At 39.5% G+C, this 22,917-nt stretch overlaps 1 protein-coding gene across 1 annotated transcript in view; it reads left to right on the top strand.

Annotated features, from left to right (window-relative positions):
- The window catches only part of Arhgef28 (Rho guanine nucleotide exchange factor (GEF) 28), a gene marked incomplete at its 5' end in the record, with an annotated part of 297,038 nt that overhangs the window by 188,894 nt on the left and 85,227 nt on the right, over positions 1–22,917 (top strand). Inside the window, 3 exon segments of the mRNA XM_005386067.2 lie at positions 7,477–7,601; positions 14,193–14,482; positions 20,472–20,679. Coding sequence (XP_005386124.1) covers positions 7,477–7,601; positions 14,193–14,482; positions 20,472–20,679 — 623 coding nt within the window.

The raw sequence follows: 22,917 nt of genomic DNA, 5'->3' as shown, positions 1-22,917 counted from the left end.
GGATGGATGAATAGGTGAATGAATGAAACCTTTCTACCCCTCCATGGTTAGGAGGCTTCTGACTGTACATTCTCACCTGATGTTCACAGGCCTGGCAGAGTTTTGTGCCTGGAGTGGGCTGAGCCAGGCCAGCAGCAGCGGCTTTGTTTATGTCTGGGTGTGGGTTCTTACATAACCCTTCAAGTAGGCCACGTTTTCCTTTGGTGCCAGGCCTGCAGACTCTTGAGGCAGGGTTGGATTTCCTCAGGAATCAGGTTGCAGAGGTCCCAGGCTGGTCTGTGCTGTTCACTGTCTGCTGCCAGATTCGGGGTAACATGTTGTGCTTCCGATGGCTGAAAGGTAGTCCCTTCTGGCATCTCACGTGTTCCTCAACTGGAGTATCTAACACAGCAAGGAGGTGCTGGTGAAGGTGTCTACTTTGGGCACCCCTTCGCTACTTACCAAGACTGTGATACAAAGCCAGGAGAATCATGGGAGAGCTGGGGATTCCCTGGGAGTGACTGGCACCGTCTGGGTGCTCTGCGGGGAGCGGCTGGCCTGGGGCACTGCCTCATCATGCCAGGACATCTTACCCTGAATTCCACCCTGTGTTCTGAAAGACTCTGGCCCTGGCTGTCTGACTTTATCCTTTGTCTATCCTGTGGATTCTAACCATCTCACAAGGACTCACCAGTGAGTCCCCGGAGATATATTCAACGGCAGTGGCACAGCCTGTCTTTTCTCTTCTCATTCTATGTTTTTCAGTTGCTTTGTCTAGAATGGACTTTGGCTAAATTTTTTTTAACATGAGTTTGGTCTGAAGTAAGAGTTGCAATATTTTAAATGCTTTCTGTGTAGAAAGTGGACGTGTGGTGCATTCCATTTGCCTTAGGTTGTTTTCATTTATTTCTTCAATTTTTATTGTTTGTCAGTACGTGTTAGGAGTACATAATGGTTAGATTCCTTGTGTGGAGTTGCTATGTGTGCGTGACACATCTCCATGCTTTTTTGATCCCCTTCCTCTTCCTGCTCCCTCCCTCCATCTCCTGGTCTTCCCATTTGCAAAGCTCTCTCTCCCTGTTTCCTACTATCTGTCTTTTATTTTGCTCTTTACATGTATTTTGGGCTTCTTATAGAAGAGAAACTATAACAGTATTTAAGCTTGTGCATCTGATTTATTTCACTTAACACTGTGGTCTCAAGGTGCATCCACTTTCCTGCAAATGACTCGAGTTTAACCTTCTTTGTGGCAGGGTAGTACTCTAATGTAGACACACACACACAAACACACACACACACACACACACACTATACGTTAATACATATAATATGTATATCCAAATTTTCTTTATTCATTAATTTGTTGACAGACATATAGTCCTCTTCAAGATTTAGCTGTTATGAATTGTGCTTCTATAAACATGGGTACACTTACATCACTGTTGTATGATGTTTTAAATTCTTTGGGGAAGATACCTAGAAGAGAAATATCTGGGTTGAGTGGAATTTCTAGTTTTAATTTTTTTGGGACTCTCCATACTGATTTCCATAGTGGCTGAACCAGTTTACATTCCCACCAGCAATGTAGAAGTCCATGTAGAGTTCCATGTAATATGGAATCTCAGTGTAGTTTTAATTCGCAGTTCTCTAATGGCAAGTGAGATGGAACATTTTTTCCATATACTTACTGGCTGGCCATTTGTATTTCTCCTGAGAAGTAGACCACTTCGTTTCAGTGGTCCATTTTTTTATCTTTTACTCTGGGGGAGGGGAATCTAAGTTTTTTAAATTCTTTATATATGGTAGATATTAGTCCTTTGTTTGAGGAATAGCTGGTAAAAAAATTTCCCCCTTCTCTAGATTGTCCCTTCACTGTATTTGTTTTTCCTTTGCTGAGTAGAAAATTTTTAATTTGATATGACCCCATTTGTTGATTCATAGTACTATTTCTTGTGCCATTGGGGTTCTGTTCACAAAGTCCTTGCCTATGCCTGTGTCTTCAAGAGTTTTACCTATTTTATCCTTTAACAGATTGTTTCTGTTTTAACATTCAGATCTTTGATCCATTTTGATTTTAGTTTAGTGCTTGATGAGAGATACAAGCTCAGACTTAGTCTTCTGCATGTGGAAAGCCAGTTTTCTCAGCATCATTTATTAAAGAGGCCATCTGTCTTCAAGTGTATGTTTTTGCCAAAAGATGGAATAACTGAATGTGCCTGGAATTCTTCTGCAACCTTTATTCTGTTCCATTGATCCATGGGTGGTTGTTGTTATTTTCCCAATACTATGCTGTTTTTATTAATACAACTTTGTAATATAACTTAAAATCTTGGATCATGGTGCTATCTGCTTTGCCCTTGTTGCACAGATTTCTTTTGCTCTTTTGGATCTCTTGTGGTTCCATAGGAACTTTAGGCTTGGTCTCTCTAGGTCTGTAGGGAACGCTGTTGGTATTTGGATTGCTACTGCCTTAAAGTTCTGCATCAGTTTTGGAGGGATGGACATATGACGGTATTGGTTCTGCCTATCCAAGAACAGGGGACAGCTTTCCATTTTTCTGGTGTCCTCCTCCATCTCCTTTTCCACAGTTCTGTGGTTTTTGTTGTAGAGTTCTTTTACTTCCTTGGTTAGGTTAACTCTTTAAGTATTTAATTTTGCCTTTGATTGTTTTTAAACATGTAAAGTTATAGCCAAGGATGAAATTTTTTTAAAGAATCAAAACTACATAAAAGTGCCACTATGCGTAACCTCATTTATTTGTATAATAATGTCAACAACCATATATAGTGCTTACTCTGTGTCAGATTCTGTTCTGATCACTTAAAAATATTAATTCTTAGTGCTCATGTTATAGGCCATGCAGGTCTGCAATGCTTGCTCCTTCCCAAAGTCTTGTGGTGAAAAGGGAAAGTGGATTTATTTGAAACTAGTTCCAAAGGAGATGGAGGGACTTCTGATGACCTCTCCTCACCCTCTCACTGTGTCCAAGGCATTTATCATAAGGCAGTGACGGAAGAAATACAGTGAGACAGTAGACAGCAGAATGTCCACATTGTTCCATGAAATAAGATATCAATGTTATTTTACAGAAATGAAGGCACAAAGAAGCTGAGTAACTTGTTCAAGGTCACACAGCTAATAGATAGTGGAGAGACTTGAACCAGGCTTTCTGGCTCCAGGGCCCATGCTTTCATTACTATTAAGTTCCACCCTTTACTAATTTAGAATTTGCAGCCCTCAGATGGGCACTGAACTTTAGCTTTTATAATATCTCTGAAATGTGAGGTTACCAGCTAGTAGAAATTAATGCTATCAGCAAAACTATAAAGTTAACTTTATGTGAAAAGAAATTGTTTACATGACAGCAGTCATTTAAAACAAACAGCTGGTGTTTTTATTGCAAATTATTTTTGTATGTTATCAAAGGACTGGAAGGACATTGAGGGGGTTAACTTTTTTTCTTAATTTGCTGTGAAAGTAGTTACATATGAAAGTAATGAAGAATTATATTTCTTGAAAATCTTGGAAAGATTGGTTTTTTTTTTTTTTTTTTTTTTCAGTACTGGGGATCGAACTCACAACTTTGTTCTTGCCAGGCAGGCGCTTATGCCACTGAGCTGTATCTTCAGCCCCAAGATTGGTCTTTTTTAAGAAAAAGCAAAACCAGTGAAGCTTTCTCTTTGAATGGACTGAAGCCCAGCAGAGTCGTTAGCCACGTGTGTATTCATTGTTACTGTGCTGACAGAAGAGCATTATTTGTGGGAGCAGTGTCCCAGTTAGTGAAGATGTGGCCGTCCTGTTAGTCTGCAGTTTTCTGGTTGTCATTCTTCTGGATCCTTTTATTTTATGGTGTCCATTGAGAGGCAGAGGCTCTGGGTGCCCCAGAGAGATACTCACATTGTGTAAGTTATTGCAGCAAGTGGCCCGGCTAAGTCTAGGTGGCAGGTTACATATGGGTCACAGAGCTAGAGAAGGGTGAGATTTTCCCATGGCACCGCTGTCTTGTGCTCTCATGGGATCACCCCCTCCTGCCCCCTTGAGACTCTCTGGGGTGCAGTCATGTCCTGAATGACAGGGCTGTGACATAATCTAGGCCAGTTTTTCAAAGTGTAAGTGAAGCTTCGGAAGCAGTCAGTCCATCTTGGAGATGCCCAGCCAACATTAGATGACCCTGAATCACGTAGTAAGGCGGGTATTTCCTCTTCTGTTTTCTTTCCATCTTTCCCTCTATTAAAGATGAATGTCTCAGTTTTGGATCTCACATATTTAACTCTTCTCGTATCCTTCAGAATCTCTTTTATAACACATAGGGCAGGTATCTCACACTCCCAGCTTTGATAGGTAAGTGTATTTAGAATTTAATTTCATTGCTTTGCCTTTCTTTCTTGCTTTCTCTCTTTCTTTCTTCCCTCCCTCTGTCTCTCTCTTCCTTTCCCTCCCTCCCTCCTTTCCTTCCTTCCTTCCTTCTTTCCTTCTTTCCTTTTTGTCATGTGTGGTGCTGGAGACTGAACCCAGGACCTTATGCATGCTGGATAAGCTCTCTACTCTGTGCTATGTCCCAGCTTTCCCTTCTGCTTTTGACAGGGAATCTTGGCTGTTTACACTGAGGATAAGCTATTTCTTTAAAATAAAATTTTATTTAAAGAAAAAAGACGAGTCTCTCTGAAGAAAGTATTAAAAAACATAATAATACCAGTGATATGTAGCTATGGAAAATTGTGAATTTGGTAGAGGAATGGCAGAAGCTTGAAAGTGTTGGTCTAATGCCAGATACAGCTAACTTTTTAGAGATTTGTGGTCTCTTCTTTGAAACTGTTAGGACCACATTTGTTTTGAAATTCAGCATTTTCAGATGTTTTTGGCATGGTCTTTGCATATGGAAGCACTGGGCAATGCCCTCTCAAGCAGGGTGTTATTTCTTCAGCAAATGTATGAATGTCCACTCTAAGTGGGGTGAACAAACACAGTCTGTGCATGAGCTCAGCTCTGACCCTTTCACCAAGTATGCTTTTGAACCAAAAATGAGGAAAAGTTGATTTTTCAGAGTTTTCTAGATTTCAGAGTTTTAGCTAAGAGGTTGTGTAGTCTTGATAACCCAATTATATCACTTTTTTAGACCTCTAATCAAATCATACATAAAACAAATTATACTCCAACTTGGACAAAGTACCTGGACTCTGTCCTCTTACAGTTTATTTCAGTAGTTGGACATGATCTTGGCATAGATTCTGATCTACCTTCCAGGGCAGGTAGACTTGCCAGGGAAGGAAAGTCAGATCCAAGCCTTTCACCTTCATATATTAAAACATCAGGAATTTCTGGTTTTGCTCATCTCTAGAGCAAGCGGTCAGTGTTCTTTGGTCATTAAGGACATGGCTGTTGGGTGACTGGACAGTGCATCTCCTGGAACTGCTCAGTCTGGGGAAGTATTTAATTTGACTCTGTGTTTTAAAAATGAGGTCCATCTGTTGCTTGCAAAGATCTGGCTGAATATCGTGTTAGCTCTTAGGTCAGGGTAGTTGTCAGTGAAGTCCTAATTGGGCAGTGATTAAAGAGAAGCAGGAACAGCTCCTAAATGTGATGGCTGAAATGCCAGGTGTTTTACGGTCTCTGAAAATAGGACACCAGAGAGCAGTTAAGCTGGATTAATTACACTTCAGGGACCCATGCTGAGTCGCTGATGGTTGTTTTAAAAACGTTCTGTAGAATGACAAATGCGCAAGTATTTCTTCCTTCAGAACACACTGAAAGCATTTTGTCAGGTCCTTGATTTATAGCCTTTGGAACCATGCTTCTCTTTTGTGTAATTAGAATGAAGATGTATAGTCATTGGGCATAAAGGTTACACTTGGGGAGTATTGTGGACTTCGTAGATGATCTTGCTAGGTATTTAAATAAGTTAATAAAACAGTATCTCATGATATAAGAAGAAAATGTTTTCACTTATTTTGTGTATTTTTTCAAGAAGCTTAATAAAATCTCATTTCTGGAGGAAAAAGTAGATTTAGATTTAGAATCTGAAGCTGGGGCCATTTGGCTTGTACAGTGTGTGCAAACTTTTATATCAGCCAGGACTTTCTATGAAGGAGTAGAATTTGTAATTACTGTACAACAGTACTCTTTTTCATTTCCTGATTCACCCCTGCGGGCTCACCCAGATTGTATGCTATAGGCAAGAGGCAGTGGAATGTGTGCCATTTCCCCTGGCACAGAGGCAGCACTGTCCCTTTTGTACCCGCTTCAGAAAACTCCCTGGGATGTGAGGATGCTTTGGAAGTGACACTGAACTTACCCAAATAAAGTCATTCACAGCTCCCGATAGTCTCCTATTACAGCACACTCTGATTAGTATCAAGGTCTTGTACCTCTGATAGAATGTGCTTAAAAGTGATTACTCTTAATAACAACAAAAATAATGATGCAGACATCAAGCACTGCGTGTCCTCTGCTCTATGTGTCTGAGCTCCATCCCTCCTCATACCCGCGCTCTGAGGAAAGCAGACTAATGACCACTTCTGTGGATGGAGACACTCTGCGTGTCTGGAGGCTGAACAAATGCGGCGGAGGCACAGGAAACAAGGCCTTCTGGAGTGGATAGGTTTTACCGCCTCCAGCTCTTCTTTGTTCCCTACAAAGACAGCATCTCTGCTTTCCGGGACTCAGTTTTAAGCAGCTCCATCTATGTAGAGCAAAGCTGAGAACGGGGCAGCAGGTCACACATTTGCGTAATTAAGACGAAAGAAAACTCCGCGTACAGGACCGCGTGGGTCCTGCAGTCACTGCAGAGCCAGGTCTGCTGGGCATCTACCGTCTTCGGACTTTTGTCAAGAGTCCTTGAATGTGAAGCTGCCACAGGCCGAGAGCCCCAGCACAAGCATTAATTCTTCCGTGTGGTGGAGAAGGAGACAGAGAGATTGAGTTAATCTGTTGGAAATCTAAGGAGAAGATCTAACATGTTACACAGATCCCTAATGGCAGGGAAAGTGGGCATATATTTATCGCTCTAGAAATACTCATTCAACATAATGCTGAGACAACTGAGAAGTTTTGGAGATAGAAGAGACTTGCATGTAGATCTTAAAATATGAAGACAACAAAATGCCAGCTTTTTTTTTTGCCAAAGAAAATGATTTTTATTGATACATTTTAGGTATTCATAATGATCACATTCATCGTAGGGAAGTTGTGCCTGTACATGATACACAGTAACTTTATTCTTCCCCCACCATTCCTTACCCCTCCCTTCAGCTCCTCTTCCTCTCCTTACTTACAAAATCTTTGTTTCCATTTTTTCCTTCTTTTCTCATTTTTAAAAACTTTTCTTCTTCCTTCCTTTCTTCCTTCCAGCACTCAGGACGCTGAGGCAGGAGTATCGCCACGAGTTTGAGGCCAGCCTGGGCTGGCCAACTTTAAAAATGCACTTGATTTTTTTTCTTAGGGCTTGACTGTAAAATAAATTCCTTCAGTTTTATTTATGCTGTTTCCATTTTCCTCAAGGTCGCTCCTGTGATGTCCTCAGGAAGCCCACATATCCCGCAGTGTTCCCCGGGGCAGGCCAGCTCTCCGACAACATCCTGAATGGGGGCGAAGAGGTCTATGCCAACTGCATGGTGGTAGATCAGGTGAGGCACCGCCGCCCTCTGGCTCCTTCTAAAAGTGTGTGAGTGGCGCATGCAGTGCCACCTAGCAGTCCCCGCTCACCAGCTTGGAACTTCTGTCCCTGTGTCAGAACACACCTTGCCCCACTGAGCAGCCGCGTAAGGGCTGGGTCCTGTGATGCTAGCAGATGAGAGGACGCCCAAAGCCCTTTCGTGGCACCAAAGTAGGAAGTGATAACACAGGACCAGTATATCATCCGTGGCTTTTCAAGGAACCGTGTCTGCGTGACTTGATCGGGCAGTGTTGGTATTCAGATGCAGCAAACAGAAGCGAGAGAGTGCCTGTTTCCAGATGGGAATGGATGCGTCGCACGTTACTTCACCTTTACGATCCATCTGTAAACATGTCCTAAGGCTATGGCACTTTATTAGTATAACAGAATGGCATCGTTCTGGGGAAGCTGGAATCTTAGCATTTTCTGCTTACTCCCTGGTACAGACTTGTGAGTTAAATCTCATAAAGGCAGAGAGGGCTTGCAGGTGCCAGCATCTACTTAGCTTTGTTCTTTTCTCTCAGTGTTCTTCAAATTTTCATATTTGTAAAAATTAAAATATAGATCTGAAGATCTCTGCCCAATGTAATTTATGACAATTTTTCATAGATGATTTTGACACAAGATTTTTGCCTTATCTTCTAACTTAAAAATTTAATCTCCATATAAGATACACAATAAATACTAACTGGGCAAAAGGTATTTTATCTTTCTGTTGTTAACACACCTTCGTATTTTTTTCAGTGCTCCCAATATTATTTTTTATGTAATGCTAAAAATTAAAAGTAAAAATGGTAAATCTAACAAATGACAAAATGCAAGTGTTATTTCTATGGTATGATTTAAAAAATACATATAATAATTCTAACATCTGAGATCACACTTCAGTTGATATGAATTTCATATACACACGAAAAACACCTTCAACTTTAAAACATGTAAAAGTTAAAAGGTGTCACACTTTAAAAGTAGTTGGTAGCCAAGGAAAGATATATAGTAAGAGTTGTAAGGCAGTTTTACATTTTCATAACTTTAAATGTGAGGTCACATGAAAGACAGTACATGTATTAAATCAGGTAAATTGTTAAATCAAAAGAGGGAAAGTTTCAGAAAATTTTTTCTATTTTCTAGTAGATCTCAATGTCAGCCTTTAGTCAAATAACTCTCTTTGTTCCTGTAGTGTTACAAAGCATTAGAAGAACAAATGCATAGTATAAATGGCAGAGATTGGGGTGGAATTCAGAATGACAGAGAAGGTAATAAATTAGAAGAGACATCAGTTGTGAATAACTGGTAGAGTTATCTTGATATAAACCAGTTGAATGTCAGCCCTCATTGTAAAAATCTAGGTTGGAGCATGGGACAAAGTGGTAGTTTGGGGGACAGTCTTTCAAGGGACAGGTTAGTTGGACTTCATGTGCCATAGTTACTCTCTGAGACATGTACGTGCGTCTATATGGAATGTATGCATACAGCCGTGGCTTGGTACTCATCTGCATGGAACTCCTGGAATTTGTACTTGACACATTCTGGTGGAAGAATTATGCCTTGGTACTTGTCACTTATTTGATACTTGACGCACAAGGTAGAACTCGGGGTACCGACTGACTTGTGACTCTACTCTTTCCACCTAAAACAGTTTGTTTGGTACTCATCACTTTTGATACTTATGCTTCCAGGAACCCATTAACACCGAGTACTGCTGTATCATTGTATGCACATACACACACACATGGTTTGTTGTTTTATTAATTTATGATAATATATTACTATATTTTGCAGCTTTTCAAAGTATAGTTAACAGTAGTATATGTACTTACAGTATACAATACGACATTCTGATATACATTGTTGAACATGACCATGATGAAACTCACTGTTGTCTTGTCATTATGAGAATACTTGGGGCTGGGGATTTAGCTCAGTGGCACAGCACCTGCCTGGCAAGTGGAAGGTCATGAGTTCAATTCCCGGTACCGGAGAAAGACCAAAAAAACAAAAATAAGAGAATACTCAAGATTTACTATTGGCAAATTTCAAATATACAGCACATTCTTGTTAATGGAGTCACCATCCTGTACCTTTGGCCTCCAAAACTGACCATTGTAGGACTGAAAGCTTTTACCCTTTGCCCAACAGCTGCCCATTTCTCTCGTCCACTAACCCTTGCTAGCCACCCTTGTACTCACTGTTCCTATGAATATTAATTTTTAAGTTTCCATATATGAGACCCTACAATATTATGTTTGTGTTTGGCTTATTTTAATTAGCAAAATATCCTTCACGTTTATTCATATTGTCACAAAAGGCAGAATTTCTTTTTTTTTTTTAAAGCTGAATACCCACCCCCCGTGTAATGACACACACATGCCATGTATATATATATATGTATTTGTTTTAATCAGCTCAGCATTTGATGGGCACAGGTTAATTCTGTGTCTTGGCTATTGTACATAGTGCTGCCATGTACAGGAGAGTATAGATATCCTTGGGGAGAATGACTATTTCCTTTGCACATGTACCCAGCAGTGAGACTGATGGATCATGTGATAGCTATACTTTAGTGTTTTGAGGAAGCCCTGTACTGCTGGACATAGCAGCAGTAGCAATTCCCATGCCCACCCAAAGTGTACAGGCCACCCCTCTCTCCACACCCTCACCAGCACTGCTTTTCTGACTTGTTGATAACAGCCATCCTGACAGGTACACCGTGATTTTATTTGCATTTCCCTGATGATTAGTAATGGTCGGCATCTTTTCATATATCTGGCGGCCACTCATTTGCCCACTTTAAAATCAAATTATTTGTTTTTACTTCACTATTGAGTTATATAAGTTCTTTGTAGACTTTGGCTGTCAACCCTTATCAGATAAATGGTTTGTAAATCTTTTCTCCCATCCCAGAGGAATCCTTCTCATTTTGCCAAGCATTTTCTTTGCTGTGCAGAGACTCTTTTGTTTGTTGTAGTCCTGCTTATTTATTTTGCTTTTATTAACTTACGTTTTTTGCACTGTTTTATATTGCTGCCAAGACCAATGTCATAGGGCTTTTCTCCTGTGCTTTTTTCCTAGCATTTTATGATTTTAGGTTTTATATTTAAATCTTTCATCAATCTTGAATTGATTTTTTTGTGGTATTAGAAAAGGATCCAAAAAAGGGGGATCCAATTCCTTTCTTCTTTCCTTCCTTCCTTCTTCCCTTCCTTCCTTCCTTCCTTCCTTCCTTCTTTCCTTCCTTCTTCCCTTCCCTCCCTCCCTCTCTCCCTGCCTCCCTCCCTTTTTTTCCTTCCTTCCTGCCTGCCTGCCTGCCTGCCTTCCTATGGATGTCTCATTTTCCCAGAATCACTTTATTGAAAAGATTGTTCTTTCCCATCATGTTGTTTTTGCAGCTTTGTTGAAAGTTAGTTGACTGCGTATATGTGGGTTTATTTCTGGACTTTCTATTCTGTTCCATTTGTCTATGATAGACCCATACTATTTTGATTATTATAGCTTTGTAATATATTTTGAAAGCAGGAAATGTGATGCTTTTAACTTTGTTCTTCTTGCTTAAGAAGGCTTCAGTTTTTGTGGGTCTTTTTGGTTTCACACAGATTTTAGGATTTTTAAAAAATTCCTGTGGAAAAAGTCGTTGAAATTTTGACAGGGATTGCACTGCATGTGTAGATCCCATTGGATATTATGGACATTTTGAGAATACTAATTCTTCTAATCTATCGATACAAATGTGTCTTTCCATTTATTTGTGTCATCTTAAAATTCTTTCACCAGAGTTTTATAATTTTTATTCCGCAGATCTTTGCCATGTTCTGATATTAATAGGTTTGTTATCATGTCATATTGTCTTAAAATAGTTCAAATGAAAGAAGTCTTGGGTCCTTATTTTGTTTTGACTCTCAGGGAATACTATAATATATCCATTTACCTCAATTAGCTAAAATTATCAATGACAATTTGTCATAAGAGTATCATGTGGGGAAAAGGGTCTTATGTGTTCCAAGATGTGTTAAAAATGAAACACTTTCCAAATCAAAGATGAAGTTAGGATATAATTCCTTTTTAGGAATATTTGGGGTAAGAAAAATATTGCTTTATAATGTGAAACAAACAAATTTGAAACAAACAAAGACCCATACGGTTTTGATTATGTATAGCTTTGTAATATACCTTACAATGTATTTATTTGTAATATATACTTAATACTGTACTATTTAAAGAGAATCTAAACAACCTGGTTAAGTGAAATGAAGCACAGAGAAGATTGCTAGACTTGTGCACTTAAAACTGAGGAATGAAACTACATCTATACATAAATTACAACATCTGTTCTATCAGCGCAGCATGTACCACTTGAACAGCAATGGAAACGCAAAGATTCCAATTCTGCTTATCTTATATAAGTTTTACAGCATTTTAAAAGAATTTTATCTAACTGCCTTTACCTGACACAGTGCCTGACATGCTCCCTTTACCTTTCCCTCAACCTGACACAGAAACCTAAAATCATTTTTAGTTTATGTCTACTGTCTCCCATTAATTTTTAAGGTTATTAATCTACTCAATGAGGATACTTCTATGGTGAAAACTAATTTAAACATTTCTTCATCATATAAACTACTTCCAAACATTGTATTTGGATATACTTTCGGGCCTAGTTTCAGCACAAAGAATCCCTGCATGCATTTTATTCCAGTTCCTCCAAAGTTAATATTTTACCACATTTTATTTTATTACTCTCTGTGTATGTACCTGTGTATGCAAATGTATAAAATATGTATGTAAATTTTTTAAACATCTGAGAATAAGCTGAAAATGTGGTGATCCTTTATTCCTTAACTGTTCGTGTTGCATTTCCCTAAAAACATGGTTGTGGTCTGATATAAGCACAGTGTAGGGAAGGAAACCAGGAACTGTCACTGATAAAATACTGTTATCTCTCTCCAGACCTATTCAGTTTTAGCCAGATGTCCCACTAATGTTCTTTGTAGTGAAAGAGAATTCCACACTACCTATTACATTTAGTTGTCACTTCTCTTTAGTCTCATTTAATATGGAATAACTCCATAGTTTTTTATGACATTGATATTTTTGAAGAATAGAGACTATTTTTGTTTTTGTTTCTGTTTCACTAGGATGTCCTTCAATTTTGGTTTGTCTAATAGTATCTCCTCATAACTGGATCCCGTATTTGGGAGGAATACTGCGGAAATGCTATCGTGTTCTCAGTGAATTTTACCAGGAGGCACGGGAACATCAATCTGTTCCTTTACTGATGATTTTATCTATCTTTGATCTGCCAAGTGTCTCTTCCGTGAAGTTATGACCTTCTTTAAGTTATTAAAAAAATTGTTGAGTTATGTTGAGTCTGTGCAAACATCTTATTCATTAGACTTTTATCTACTAGTTTTAGCATGCATTGATAGTTTTTGCCTTAAGTAAATGTTCATAGCAATATTAAAACCCTCCCCCCCTTTTTTTTCTCTTCACACCCTATCTTTGGGATCTCTCTCTCCCTCCCCACCCTCTCTCTTCCCCCTCTCTTACCTGGGATTGAATTCAGGGTCAAGTGCATGCCCCTCTACTGAGCTCCACCTGCACCCCTGTGCTGTCTTTACCTGGTATCATGCAGTTTCTTATTACTGTCTGATTCCCCAGGAGGGATGCCTTTTGATGACCACCTCCTTAAATCACAAGTGCTTTTCAGCCTCTTTTATGAGTGCTTTGATCAATCAGGACTGTTTTCTGTGTGCAGGTTTCTTTCTGATGATGAGTTTTAGTTACGTTCTCCATTCACTTTTGTGAGATGGCTTTTACTCTTTGCAGTGGGACTGTGAGGGGCTGTTTGCTGGACTTGATGCTTATTTTAGTATTTATATGTAATTTGAAGATTAGGGTATTTCCTACCTTCTCACTCTGCAGTTTGGATGTGCACTGTATAGTTTTATTTATTTATGTTTTTTGTGGTGATGTTGGGGAGACTTAGATTTATGTGGCTACCATCACCTTGGTTACTCAGATTCTGATGAACTACTTTTTGCAAAAAAAGCTGTGTACTTTTTTTTTTCCTCAAGTATTTCAGATATTTCCTCCTCATTTTGAGTAAGTAGTTCATAAAATGTTAAAAGCATAACCAGTTTCTTGTTTTGTGATATAGAACAAGTATACAAAACAGTCTTCCTTTTTATGAATTATAGGCTAGCAGTCACATGGACAAAAATAGATCGTGAAAGAATTCTCTGTTTATAGAAAACAAAATAAAAACTAGAAAAAACAAAACAAAAAAAGATAAATGAGGTGGATGGACTTTATTATTTATTTATTTATTTATTTCTGAGACAGGGTCTCGCTATACAGTTCAGGCTGGCCTTGAGCTCACTATGTAGCCCAGGCTGGTCTCAAACTCACAATGATTCTCTTGCCTCAGCCTCCCAAATGCTGGGATTACAGGTGTGTGCCACCATGCCTGGCTGATGGATTTTAAATGAGTAGATTTTTAATTAATTCTTAGCCAAGTCACTCTTTACTGCTTTTCTTCAGCAAATTTCTTTCCCTCCACTTCCAGGTTGGCGATTTGGATATCAACTATATTAACATTGAAGGACTCTCAGCCCACACTGAACCTGACTCCATGGGTTCAAATCTGGGCTCCCACAGCTGCGAGCACCTGGAGCACCTGGTTCCTGCTCACACCCGCGCCATCATGTACTCACTCAGGGAGAATGGCAACCTGGCCCTGCATGCCGAAGCCCGGCAGTGCGTCCCCTCGCCGACCAGAGCAGGTCCTTGCAACTTGAATATTCCTTTCGGTCTTCATGAGTTTGTAATGGAACAAAGTTCTCTGAAGAAGAGAAGGTAAGATGCCATATTCTAGTGGAAAATTGTGGAAAAATCGAAGCACTTTGTAGCTAGATTGGGAAAATTATATTTTTGATTATTTATTGTCTCCCATACTGTTACTTCTACATCAAAATGTTTCCCCCTTTTGTTTCATATAAATGGTGACTTTTAACTAAGGCATTTAGGGAAACTGAGTAAAATATAGTAGAGGAAAGCCACAAGGAGACACCATTTTACACTTACTATGTTGACAGAGGTTAAAAAGTCTCATACCAGGTTTTGGTGAGTGTGCATACAAGGGAAACTCGGGCAGAAATGAAAATTGTGTGACAGCTTAGGGAAAGAGCTTGACATCATCCTGTGAAGTCATATAAGCATTTCCATACCAGGTGCGAGTAGACACAGAGACATAATTTATAGCAACAACAAATAATCCAAGTGAGGGATTGTCAGGTTAATAATACCCCTTAGTTGTTGTGGACTAGTCAGGCTGCAATCCCAAACAAGTGTACAGCGAAGGCTAAATAAAAAGAGGCAAATGGACTGAGTTTAGGGCTCCATGAGGATCAAAGCCCTCTCACAGAATTTGAGATTCTTTTAGAGCTAAGACCAAGACCTTCTCTGGGTCACCCATATTTATTTGGTTATCAGAAGAAGGGAGGGAAGTACTCAAGAAGGGTGGAATCTAAGGACTTCTCCAAGTAAGGTATTAAGTTAATCCACCCAGGAGTGAGATACCTGAGTCTTTAGTCTTTATCTAGTTGAGGTTGGATCCAGGTTTCCTTGGCTGTGATCTTTTCTTATCCTTTGAAACTTTCTGGCTTCACCCACCATTATTGGCCTCAGTAGGGATCAGTGACTCACAGAGGTTCACTTACTATGAGTCCACTGCCCATCTCCAGACAAGGAGCCTAGACCATGGACAGATTCACAAGTAAACATGAAAGCCCATTGGTTGACTTAAGTCCCACTTAGCATTGCTTTGTAGTGGTCTCCATCAGGGGATAGGTAAGTTTGTACAGTTTTAAATTCTGTATATGGACTACTGTACCGTAATGGAAATAGATAAATGGCATCTACATGTATAATAGCATGTGTTTTAGAAGCATGAACAGAAAGTAAGCCGCAGAATGCTTGGTCAGATTTTGTACTCTTGGAATGCAATATCAAACAGTTTATAACAGGGCACATACACATGTCGATAAGCAAGAGAGACAAAATAGCAAAAGGGGAGAGAAGTGGAGGGTTGATAATGGACTGGCCTGTGAGAGTTTTGATGGGATGGTGAACGTTCACGTTATAGGTTAGTGGGCTCTGGAGAGTTTGTTTTTTCACCCTCTGTAACTTCCAGTTACGTGTATTTTCTCACACATATAAAAATGCATTTAAACAAGAACTTCACTGTGTGTATAATTGTATATATTTGCATATGTGCCTGATCATGCCCATCCATCTTCTTGTCTGTTTTCTTTAGAGAATAACCCAACTTTCACTTACCTTAGATATTAATTTCTCTCTTACGTTCTAACTCTATGGTTATATGTTCATTTTCACACCTAAAATCATGAATGAAAATGGACATAAAATACACAGATGTGAGTGTATACATAATATTTACCTACAGTTGGGTATCCACATAGGTAAATAAATATTTAGCAGTGACTTAATTGATCAGGAAGGAGGGAAAAGGAGGGGACCTAGCAATCAGTGGGGTCCACTCACTTGACTGTATTTTGCATGGATGCATAACTTGTGGTTGTAAAACTTTAGGTGATAAAGGTTATGTCTGGTGTATAATTATAAAAGAAACTTTTGTAGATGCTGGAGAGTGGTCATTATTTTACATTGAATGGTTAGGTAATTTGGGGCTGTTGGTTCTCTTGGAGGAGCTTTAAAACACTGTTTCAGTGAAATACACATGATATGTAACCATTGCGCTATTTCTTTTTTTTTTTTTTTTTTGGTTTTTCTCTGGTACCGGGAACCGAACTCACGACCTTGCACTTGCCAGGCAGGTGCTTTGCCGCTGAGCTAAATCCCCAGCCCCCCATTGTGCTATTTCAACTTAATAGCTCTTTTGAGACACTACAAGGGGAAAATAAGCAGCAAAACAGCTATTTAAAAATCTAGACAAAAAATTAAACAAAAGAAAACAAGTATTTGTTTTATTCTAAACAAGGTTTTTCAAACTTTTTTGTTAAACAATGTCACAATATTACAAAATTTAAGTGAAGTTTTATAAAATAGCAAGTGAAATGTATTCTTATATTTTCCATCCTATTTCATTTTAAAATTAAATTCTGGTCACAACCTAAAGAATTGATTTCATACCCCACTAGTGGAATTTAGAGAAACATGATCATAAACATGAATCTATAAGTAATTTTGAGCAGTATTGTCTATGCTGTCAGTATCTTAGGTTAGTAGTTCACCAACAAAACAACAAAAAAAAGGAGTAGGCCAATTGGAGTTAACAGAAACAGAAATGGTTTTTAGTATGGAAAGTAAAATAATACTGGAATATTTCGGGCATATTCATGATGATGGAGAAATGTCTATAACTGGAAAAGCTTGTTTTAGAACAGGGTACTATTGCAAGCTCCCAGTCATTGAAAGCAAAGGTCTCCAAACTTTCTGGCACCCCAGGGACCAGTTTTGTGGAAGACAAGTTTTCCACAGATGGAGGTGAGGAGTCATACGAGGTCGCAACCTAGATCCCTCACATGCGCATGTGCAGTTCGCAGCAGGGTCCCTGGCGCCTATGAGAATCAACTTCTCCGCTGATCCTGCCAAGGCGGAGCTCAAGTAGTACCGCAGTGCAGAATGGCTGTAAAAACAGAAGAAGCTTCCCTGTTCACCTGGCTGCTGCTCCCCTCCTGGTGCAGAGCGGCTTGGTTCCTAACTGGGTACAACCTGGGGGATCTCCATTTAAAGGACTCGTTTTCATTAGTATCGAAGCCACACATGAAAAGACAGATGCAGAGGCATCCGCATACTTTGACTGTTGTTTGAATCGCCCTCCACTCAGGTTTTCGGATGTTAGGAAACAGTATCGCACCTTGAAATATCTGCAATTTAATTTTCAGTTTATTTTTAAAACGATAAATGATGTAATGGACTGCTAGACATTTGGATGTTAAATTAAGATTGAAGATCACCTCCAATTTGTCCTCTTCTGCTCCATGGCATAGTGAAGACCCTCAGTGGCTCATTAAAGGAGAAGATGCGCTCTGGAAATCTTCAGGGGTGCCATTTGGTGCCTGTACTTCCTGCCTGGTGTCCTGGTGCTCCCAGGGCCCATGAAATAGTTCAAGGGTTAGAAGTCGGTTTGGGATTTGCATTAGAAGCATGCAGAGAAAGATTTGTCTTCTAGGAGTGGCCTAACTTGTGAAACTGATATTCTATCACCTATGGTTGACAAAGAAAAATAACTCCAGTTAGCTCAAAGTTTCATCTTCTGAATATTTACAGTTAAAAATCAAGATGGTGTCATTGTGTGTGTGTGTGAGTGTATCTATATCTATATCTATCTATCTATCTATCTATATATAATGTTTTGAGACAGGATCTTGCTATGTAGTCCAGGCTGACCTTGAACTCACTTTGTAACACAGGCTGGCGGTGAGTTAGTGATGGTCCTCCTGCTTCAGCCCCTTGAGTGCTGGGACTACAGGCATGCACCACAATTATTAAAATTTTAACCCCAGGACTAAAACAACCAAAGGGGGGAAAATTTTTTTTTAAATGCACCATGTGTAAATAGAGGTGGCCTTGGCACTTGAATGGTTTAAAATGCAACTGTTTTGGAATGAACCTAGAATGTGAGCAGTCAAGTTCTTTCCTTTTAATTTCATGGTTATGAAAGTTAATGAGGAAAAAAAGTTTTAATCAGAATCACTGCCTGGTTCTGAGATGGAATCATTTTTTAAAAAGCTTCTAAAAATAATAATTTATTATAGTATTTTTGGAACCTCATGTGTTACTTATATATTTTTTGAATATTCTTTATTTTATGAAACAACAAAACAAAATTTCATAATAAAAAAAGAGGATAACTATAGTTTATACACTGTGTATGGTTATCTTCTAAATAATTAGAGTGTAAGACATGGACACAAAGATTCTTACAAGGAAACATATTAGCACAAAAAGTTCTTTGCAGTGAGCTAAGAGAAACTAGTAGGATAAATGAAACAAACTAGCATATATATTAAAATATTTTTGAAACAATGGAAAAGGTAATTTGGGGAACGGTCAAATTTCCCACTTCCTGCTTATCTACCTTCCATTTTGCTCCCCCTTGTATATATATATCTGGAGTGTCTCACATAAGTAAAACCATGTGATATTTAAGCTTGTGTGTTTGACTTATTTCTCGTCTGTGCTTTTTGACTCATCTGTGAGGTGAGAGTTTCACATGTCCCTCCTTCCTTCTGCTCTGGCCTCCTGAGCTCCCCGCTGAGACCTGCTGGGAAGAGGCCACCTCACATATTAGCACCCCCAGCAGCTGTGCCCATCAGCCTAGTGACTGTGTTGCTTGCAGTGTCAATATTTGAGGGGTTACTATGTGGGACTTGGAATAATTACATTTACAAACAAAAATAGGTTAGTACTAACTCCAACCAGCTTTTGTTTTGTAAGACAGTTGGAATGGTTTTCACTAGGTGGAAATGTTCATTTGTATAGAAAGCCCTTCTAGACCCCAGTCCAGAAAAGTCCACATTTGTAATCCCATGAAAGTTATTGGAATTCTAATAAGTTAATTCTAATCTACCACTTCCAGTGCAACACAGGGCGAGAATGAAGACACTGAGGCCTATTGGTAGTTGTGGGGAACCAAGAGGTCCTAAGTCCAGCTAGAACGATGGTTAACTGGAACAAAGGCCTTGACTCAGGGCCAAACCCAGGTTTTATTAATTCATGAAGAGGGGAGTGGCTCTGGGATGAGTGACTTGAGAGCGGCGGGAAGTACATCTGAGTGCTGTGAGCCTAGACCTGAAATCACCTTTGTAATGTGCAGAGAGAAAGAGATGCAGAAAGAGTAAACTGCATATCACAGAATGGGGCAGTATCTAGTGTTTTGGGGTTGGTGCTTCAGTTTTGCTGTGTAATCCATGTCCGGAGAAGTCATAGCCTCTTTTCTTCAGGCTTATTCTCAGCCCACACTGTGGCTTCACTTGGTCTAGCTTACACATGTTGTTTGGGAGCTGTAGGCAGGGAAGAACTGACCTGTCTCATTGCTTCAAAGACTACACATCAGTACTTAGGCTAGACCCATTTGCATTGCTTAAAGCTAATTGAAGGGATAAGGAAATGTCCTAACCAGCTCTGCACCTGTCAATACATGGAGGTAGGGCCACGTTTAGCCAAAATGGAGACAGTTGCTCTTCTTTCAAAGAGAGCTGTCTAGGTGGTTGTCTTGGTTACTTTTCTCTTGTTGCTGAGACAAAATACCCAATGCCCAAAATTAAGGAGGGAAAGGTTTATTTAGCTCACAGTTTGTGGAGGTTTCAGTCTGTACTTGGCTGGCTCCAAGGCAGAGTGGCACATGGCAGAGGGTAACAGTTCATGGCAGCAGAAGACAGCAAAAGCAACAAGAGCAAAAGGGAGGAGCGGTGGCCTGCAGCCTCTTTGCCTCCCTTACAGTGTATGCAAACTACCCTCCCCAGGGCAGGTATAGCACTCACATCCATAATTCCAGCATTGGACCGTGAATCAATCATAAACTCTAGAAGCCTGCCCCATGACTGCATGAGGATTTGAGGGGACCTCCAGGCACAAACCGTAACAGTGTTCCTCCACACATTTGGGGAAACACAAAATTTTGTTTAAAAAGAAAAGATTTAGAGCAACAGAAAAGTAATAAAAACTATTGGTAGGAAATTAAATGGATACCCACTGTATCTCACAACAAGGAAAGTATGTGAACTTCAAGAGGACGTAATATCAACCCATCTGTCTGTCTGCTTGCTGACTGGACCACTTACTTTCTCTGTGCCTTTAGTTCCAGCCTTGATGCCCTGGTTGCCAACAGTGAGGAGGAAGGATGTTCTGAGCAGCCGCACACTTGCTCTAGTCCAGTGCCTCAGAGTCCCTCAGGAACTGGGCTTCCCAGTGGGGACGAATTGGACTCTTTCGAGAGCAACAATGAACCATATTTTAATATCTCCAGGACGGAATCGCTTTCCCTATCAAGTAATCTTCAGCTGAAGGTACTTTGGTTGCTATGAATTCAGCTCACTGTAAATGTGAAGAATGTTATCTAAATCTGTCCACCTCTAGTTGAAAGACAAATTCATTTTTACACCTAACAGCTCTTTTTGTAAAGGGGTGACTAGTGATGTCCACTTGAGTCTTTTTTCTTTCTGCAGCTCTCTTAATTTTTACTGTTCTTGCAATGGCAGATGTGTGATTCCATTAATTTACAAGGATTTTTCACACACTAGGGAAATTTTATCATCTCCTACAATGACTTCTACCATTATCCCTTAAGCAAAGGGAGAAAACCAGGTGGTCTTTAATGAGTTTAAAGGATGAAACTTGTTTTGCCCACATACATTTTTACGTGGAGCAGGAGGTGAGGTAAATGATGTTAGTAAACCCGAGAATTCATGGCTCTATGAACTAATATGGAACATGCCAAACTTTGTCAGGTTTGCCGTGGGAGCCAGTTCCCTTTTGTTGGCAGCTTTCATGAGAGTCTCATTTTGCTGTAGTTGTTACAAAGAAAAAAAGAGAAATCTCTTCTTTCAGTCTTTCAAAGAAAACTCTTTTGTGTTTTAATGTGTTTTTTTTCCTGTTTAATTTTTATTCTTGTGCACTTGTTTTGTTTGTAAAACAATGTGTGCAATGCTGAAATTACCTTAGCAAGAACATTTTTTGTTTGTTTGTTTGTTTTTGTTTTTGTTTTGTTTTGTTTTGGTCTTTTTGAGACGGGGTCTCACTGTGCAGTTCAGGCTGGCTTTGTAGCCCAGGCTGGTCTCGAACTCACAGCAATCCTCCTATCTCTGCTTCCCGAGTGCTGGAATTACAGGTGTGCACCACCAGGCCTGGCCATTTTGGTCATTAGGGTAATACATTATTTTTGTAGCATGCCCTGAATCTACAAAATGTATTGTGAGTATGTGCAAATTATATAATTTTCTTACAACTCACCTAGGACTTCCTTTTTTGAGCAGATAAGCTTCTGGAGGAGGTTACTATTTTGTCCAGGTAGCCCCAGCTCGGTGGTGGGATTATTAGCCAAATCAAGCTCTTCTGAGCATGGACACTCCCTCCTTTGCCCTCACCTCTGAGACCTGTGGAGCTCTCATTATCTCTGAATTTTGAACTTGAATGTCGTGTGCCATTTCTGGGTAATTAGACATCAGTGTGGTTGTTAACATAGTACTAATTAGATTTGCATCTTGCATGGAATCTTGAAAAACTCATCGTTACTTGCAATGAAAAATTAATCAGTCTTTGTGAAACACTTTATGTTGTTCCTTGTGAAGAGGAATTTGCCTTTGTAATTACTCAGTATAATTTTTTTTTTTTTTAACCAAGGGATCTTGGACAATTTTCAAAGCTCCACTGTTAGGGGAAATAATTACTGTACATGTCTTAAATGAAAAGGTGGCATTTAGCTAAGGCCTTGAAGGGCCAGTTTACTGTTAGGGTTTCAGGGCAGCTTCCCATCTTGCACCCCATCCTAATGTCCAGGCCTTGGTGGGGCCTTCTTATAGCACAGTCAGGGAGCCACAGCCCAGGACCCACTGGTGCAAGAACAGCCTTCTGATTTCAGCTGCCCTCTAGGCTCTTGCACCAATATACTCAGAGCAACCCTACGCTTTCACTTAGGAGGAAAAGAGGAGAATGGTACTTGGGAAGGGCAGTTTCCGATGGCTTCATTTCAGTCAAGCATCTTGCATTACTTTCTATTAGTCATAACCTTAAGTGATATCCTAAAAATCCCTGGGCAGAATCAGTCCTAAGGCCTATGTGGAATAGGAGTTGGGAGATCATAATCGACTTTAACGAAGTTCTGTTGCATATTCCTCTAAATTTTCTGGAACACAGAAGAAAATCATGTTTAATTATTTTGCCCTTTTGCCTTTTCATGAATGCTGCCAATATACTAATAGAAATAATATGTAACTGGAAAACAGGAATAAAAATGGCAGGTCATTAAAAAGGAATAATATTAAAGGTATTCAAGACGTGCTGGATGGAAGATCTATTGAAAAATGAGCACAGATTAGAAGGATTTGTATATTGACCTGGTGTATTTTTCCATAGAGGCTGCGGCTTACACTGTAAATTTAAATAGGTATTTGGAAGCTTAAAAAACGCTTATAAGTGATAATTCCTCTAATTTCTAATAATCCTTCACTATAGAGACCTCAAAGTTGAATTTTGTTCGAATGCTGCAGTACAAAATGTAAAATAGCTGAAAATTCAGGTAAGAACAA

Source organism: Chinchilla lanigera, unplaced genomic scaffold, assembly GCF_000276665.1.
Source record: "Chinchilla lanigera isolate Chin_1 unplaced genomic scaffold, ChiLan1.0 scaffold00024, whole genome shotgun sequence".
NCBI lineage: Eukaryota > Metazoa > Chordata > Mammalia > Rodentia > Chinchillidae > Chinchilla > Chinchilla lanigera.
The sequence above is the reverse complement of the archived record's forward strand: the minus strand, read 5'-3'. Positions and strand labels throughout refer to the sequence as shown.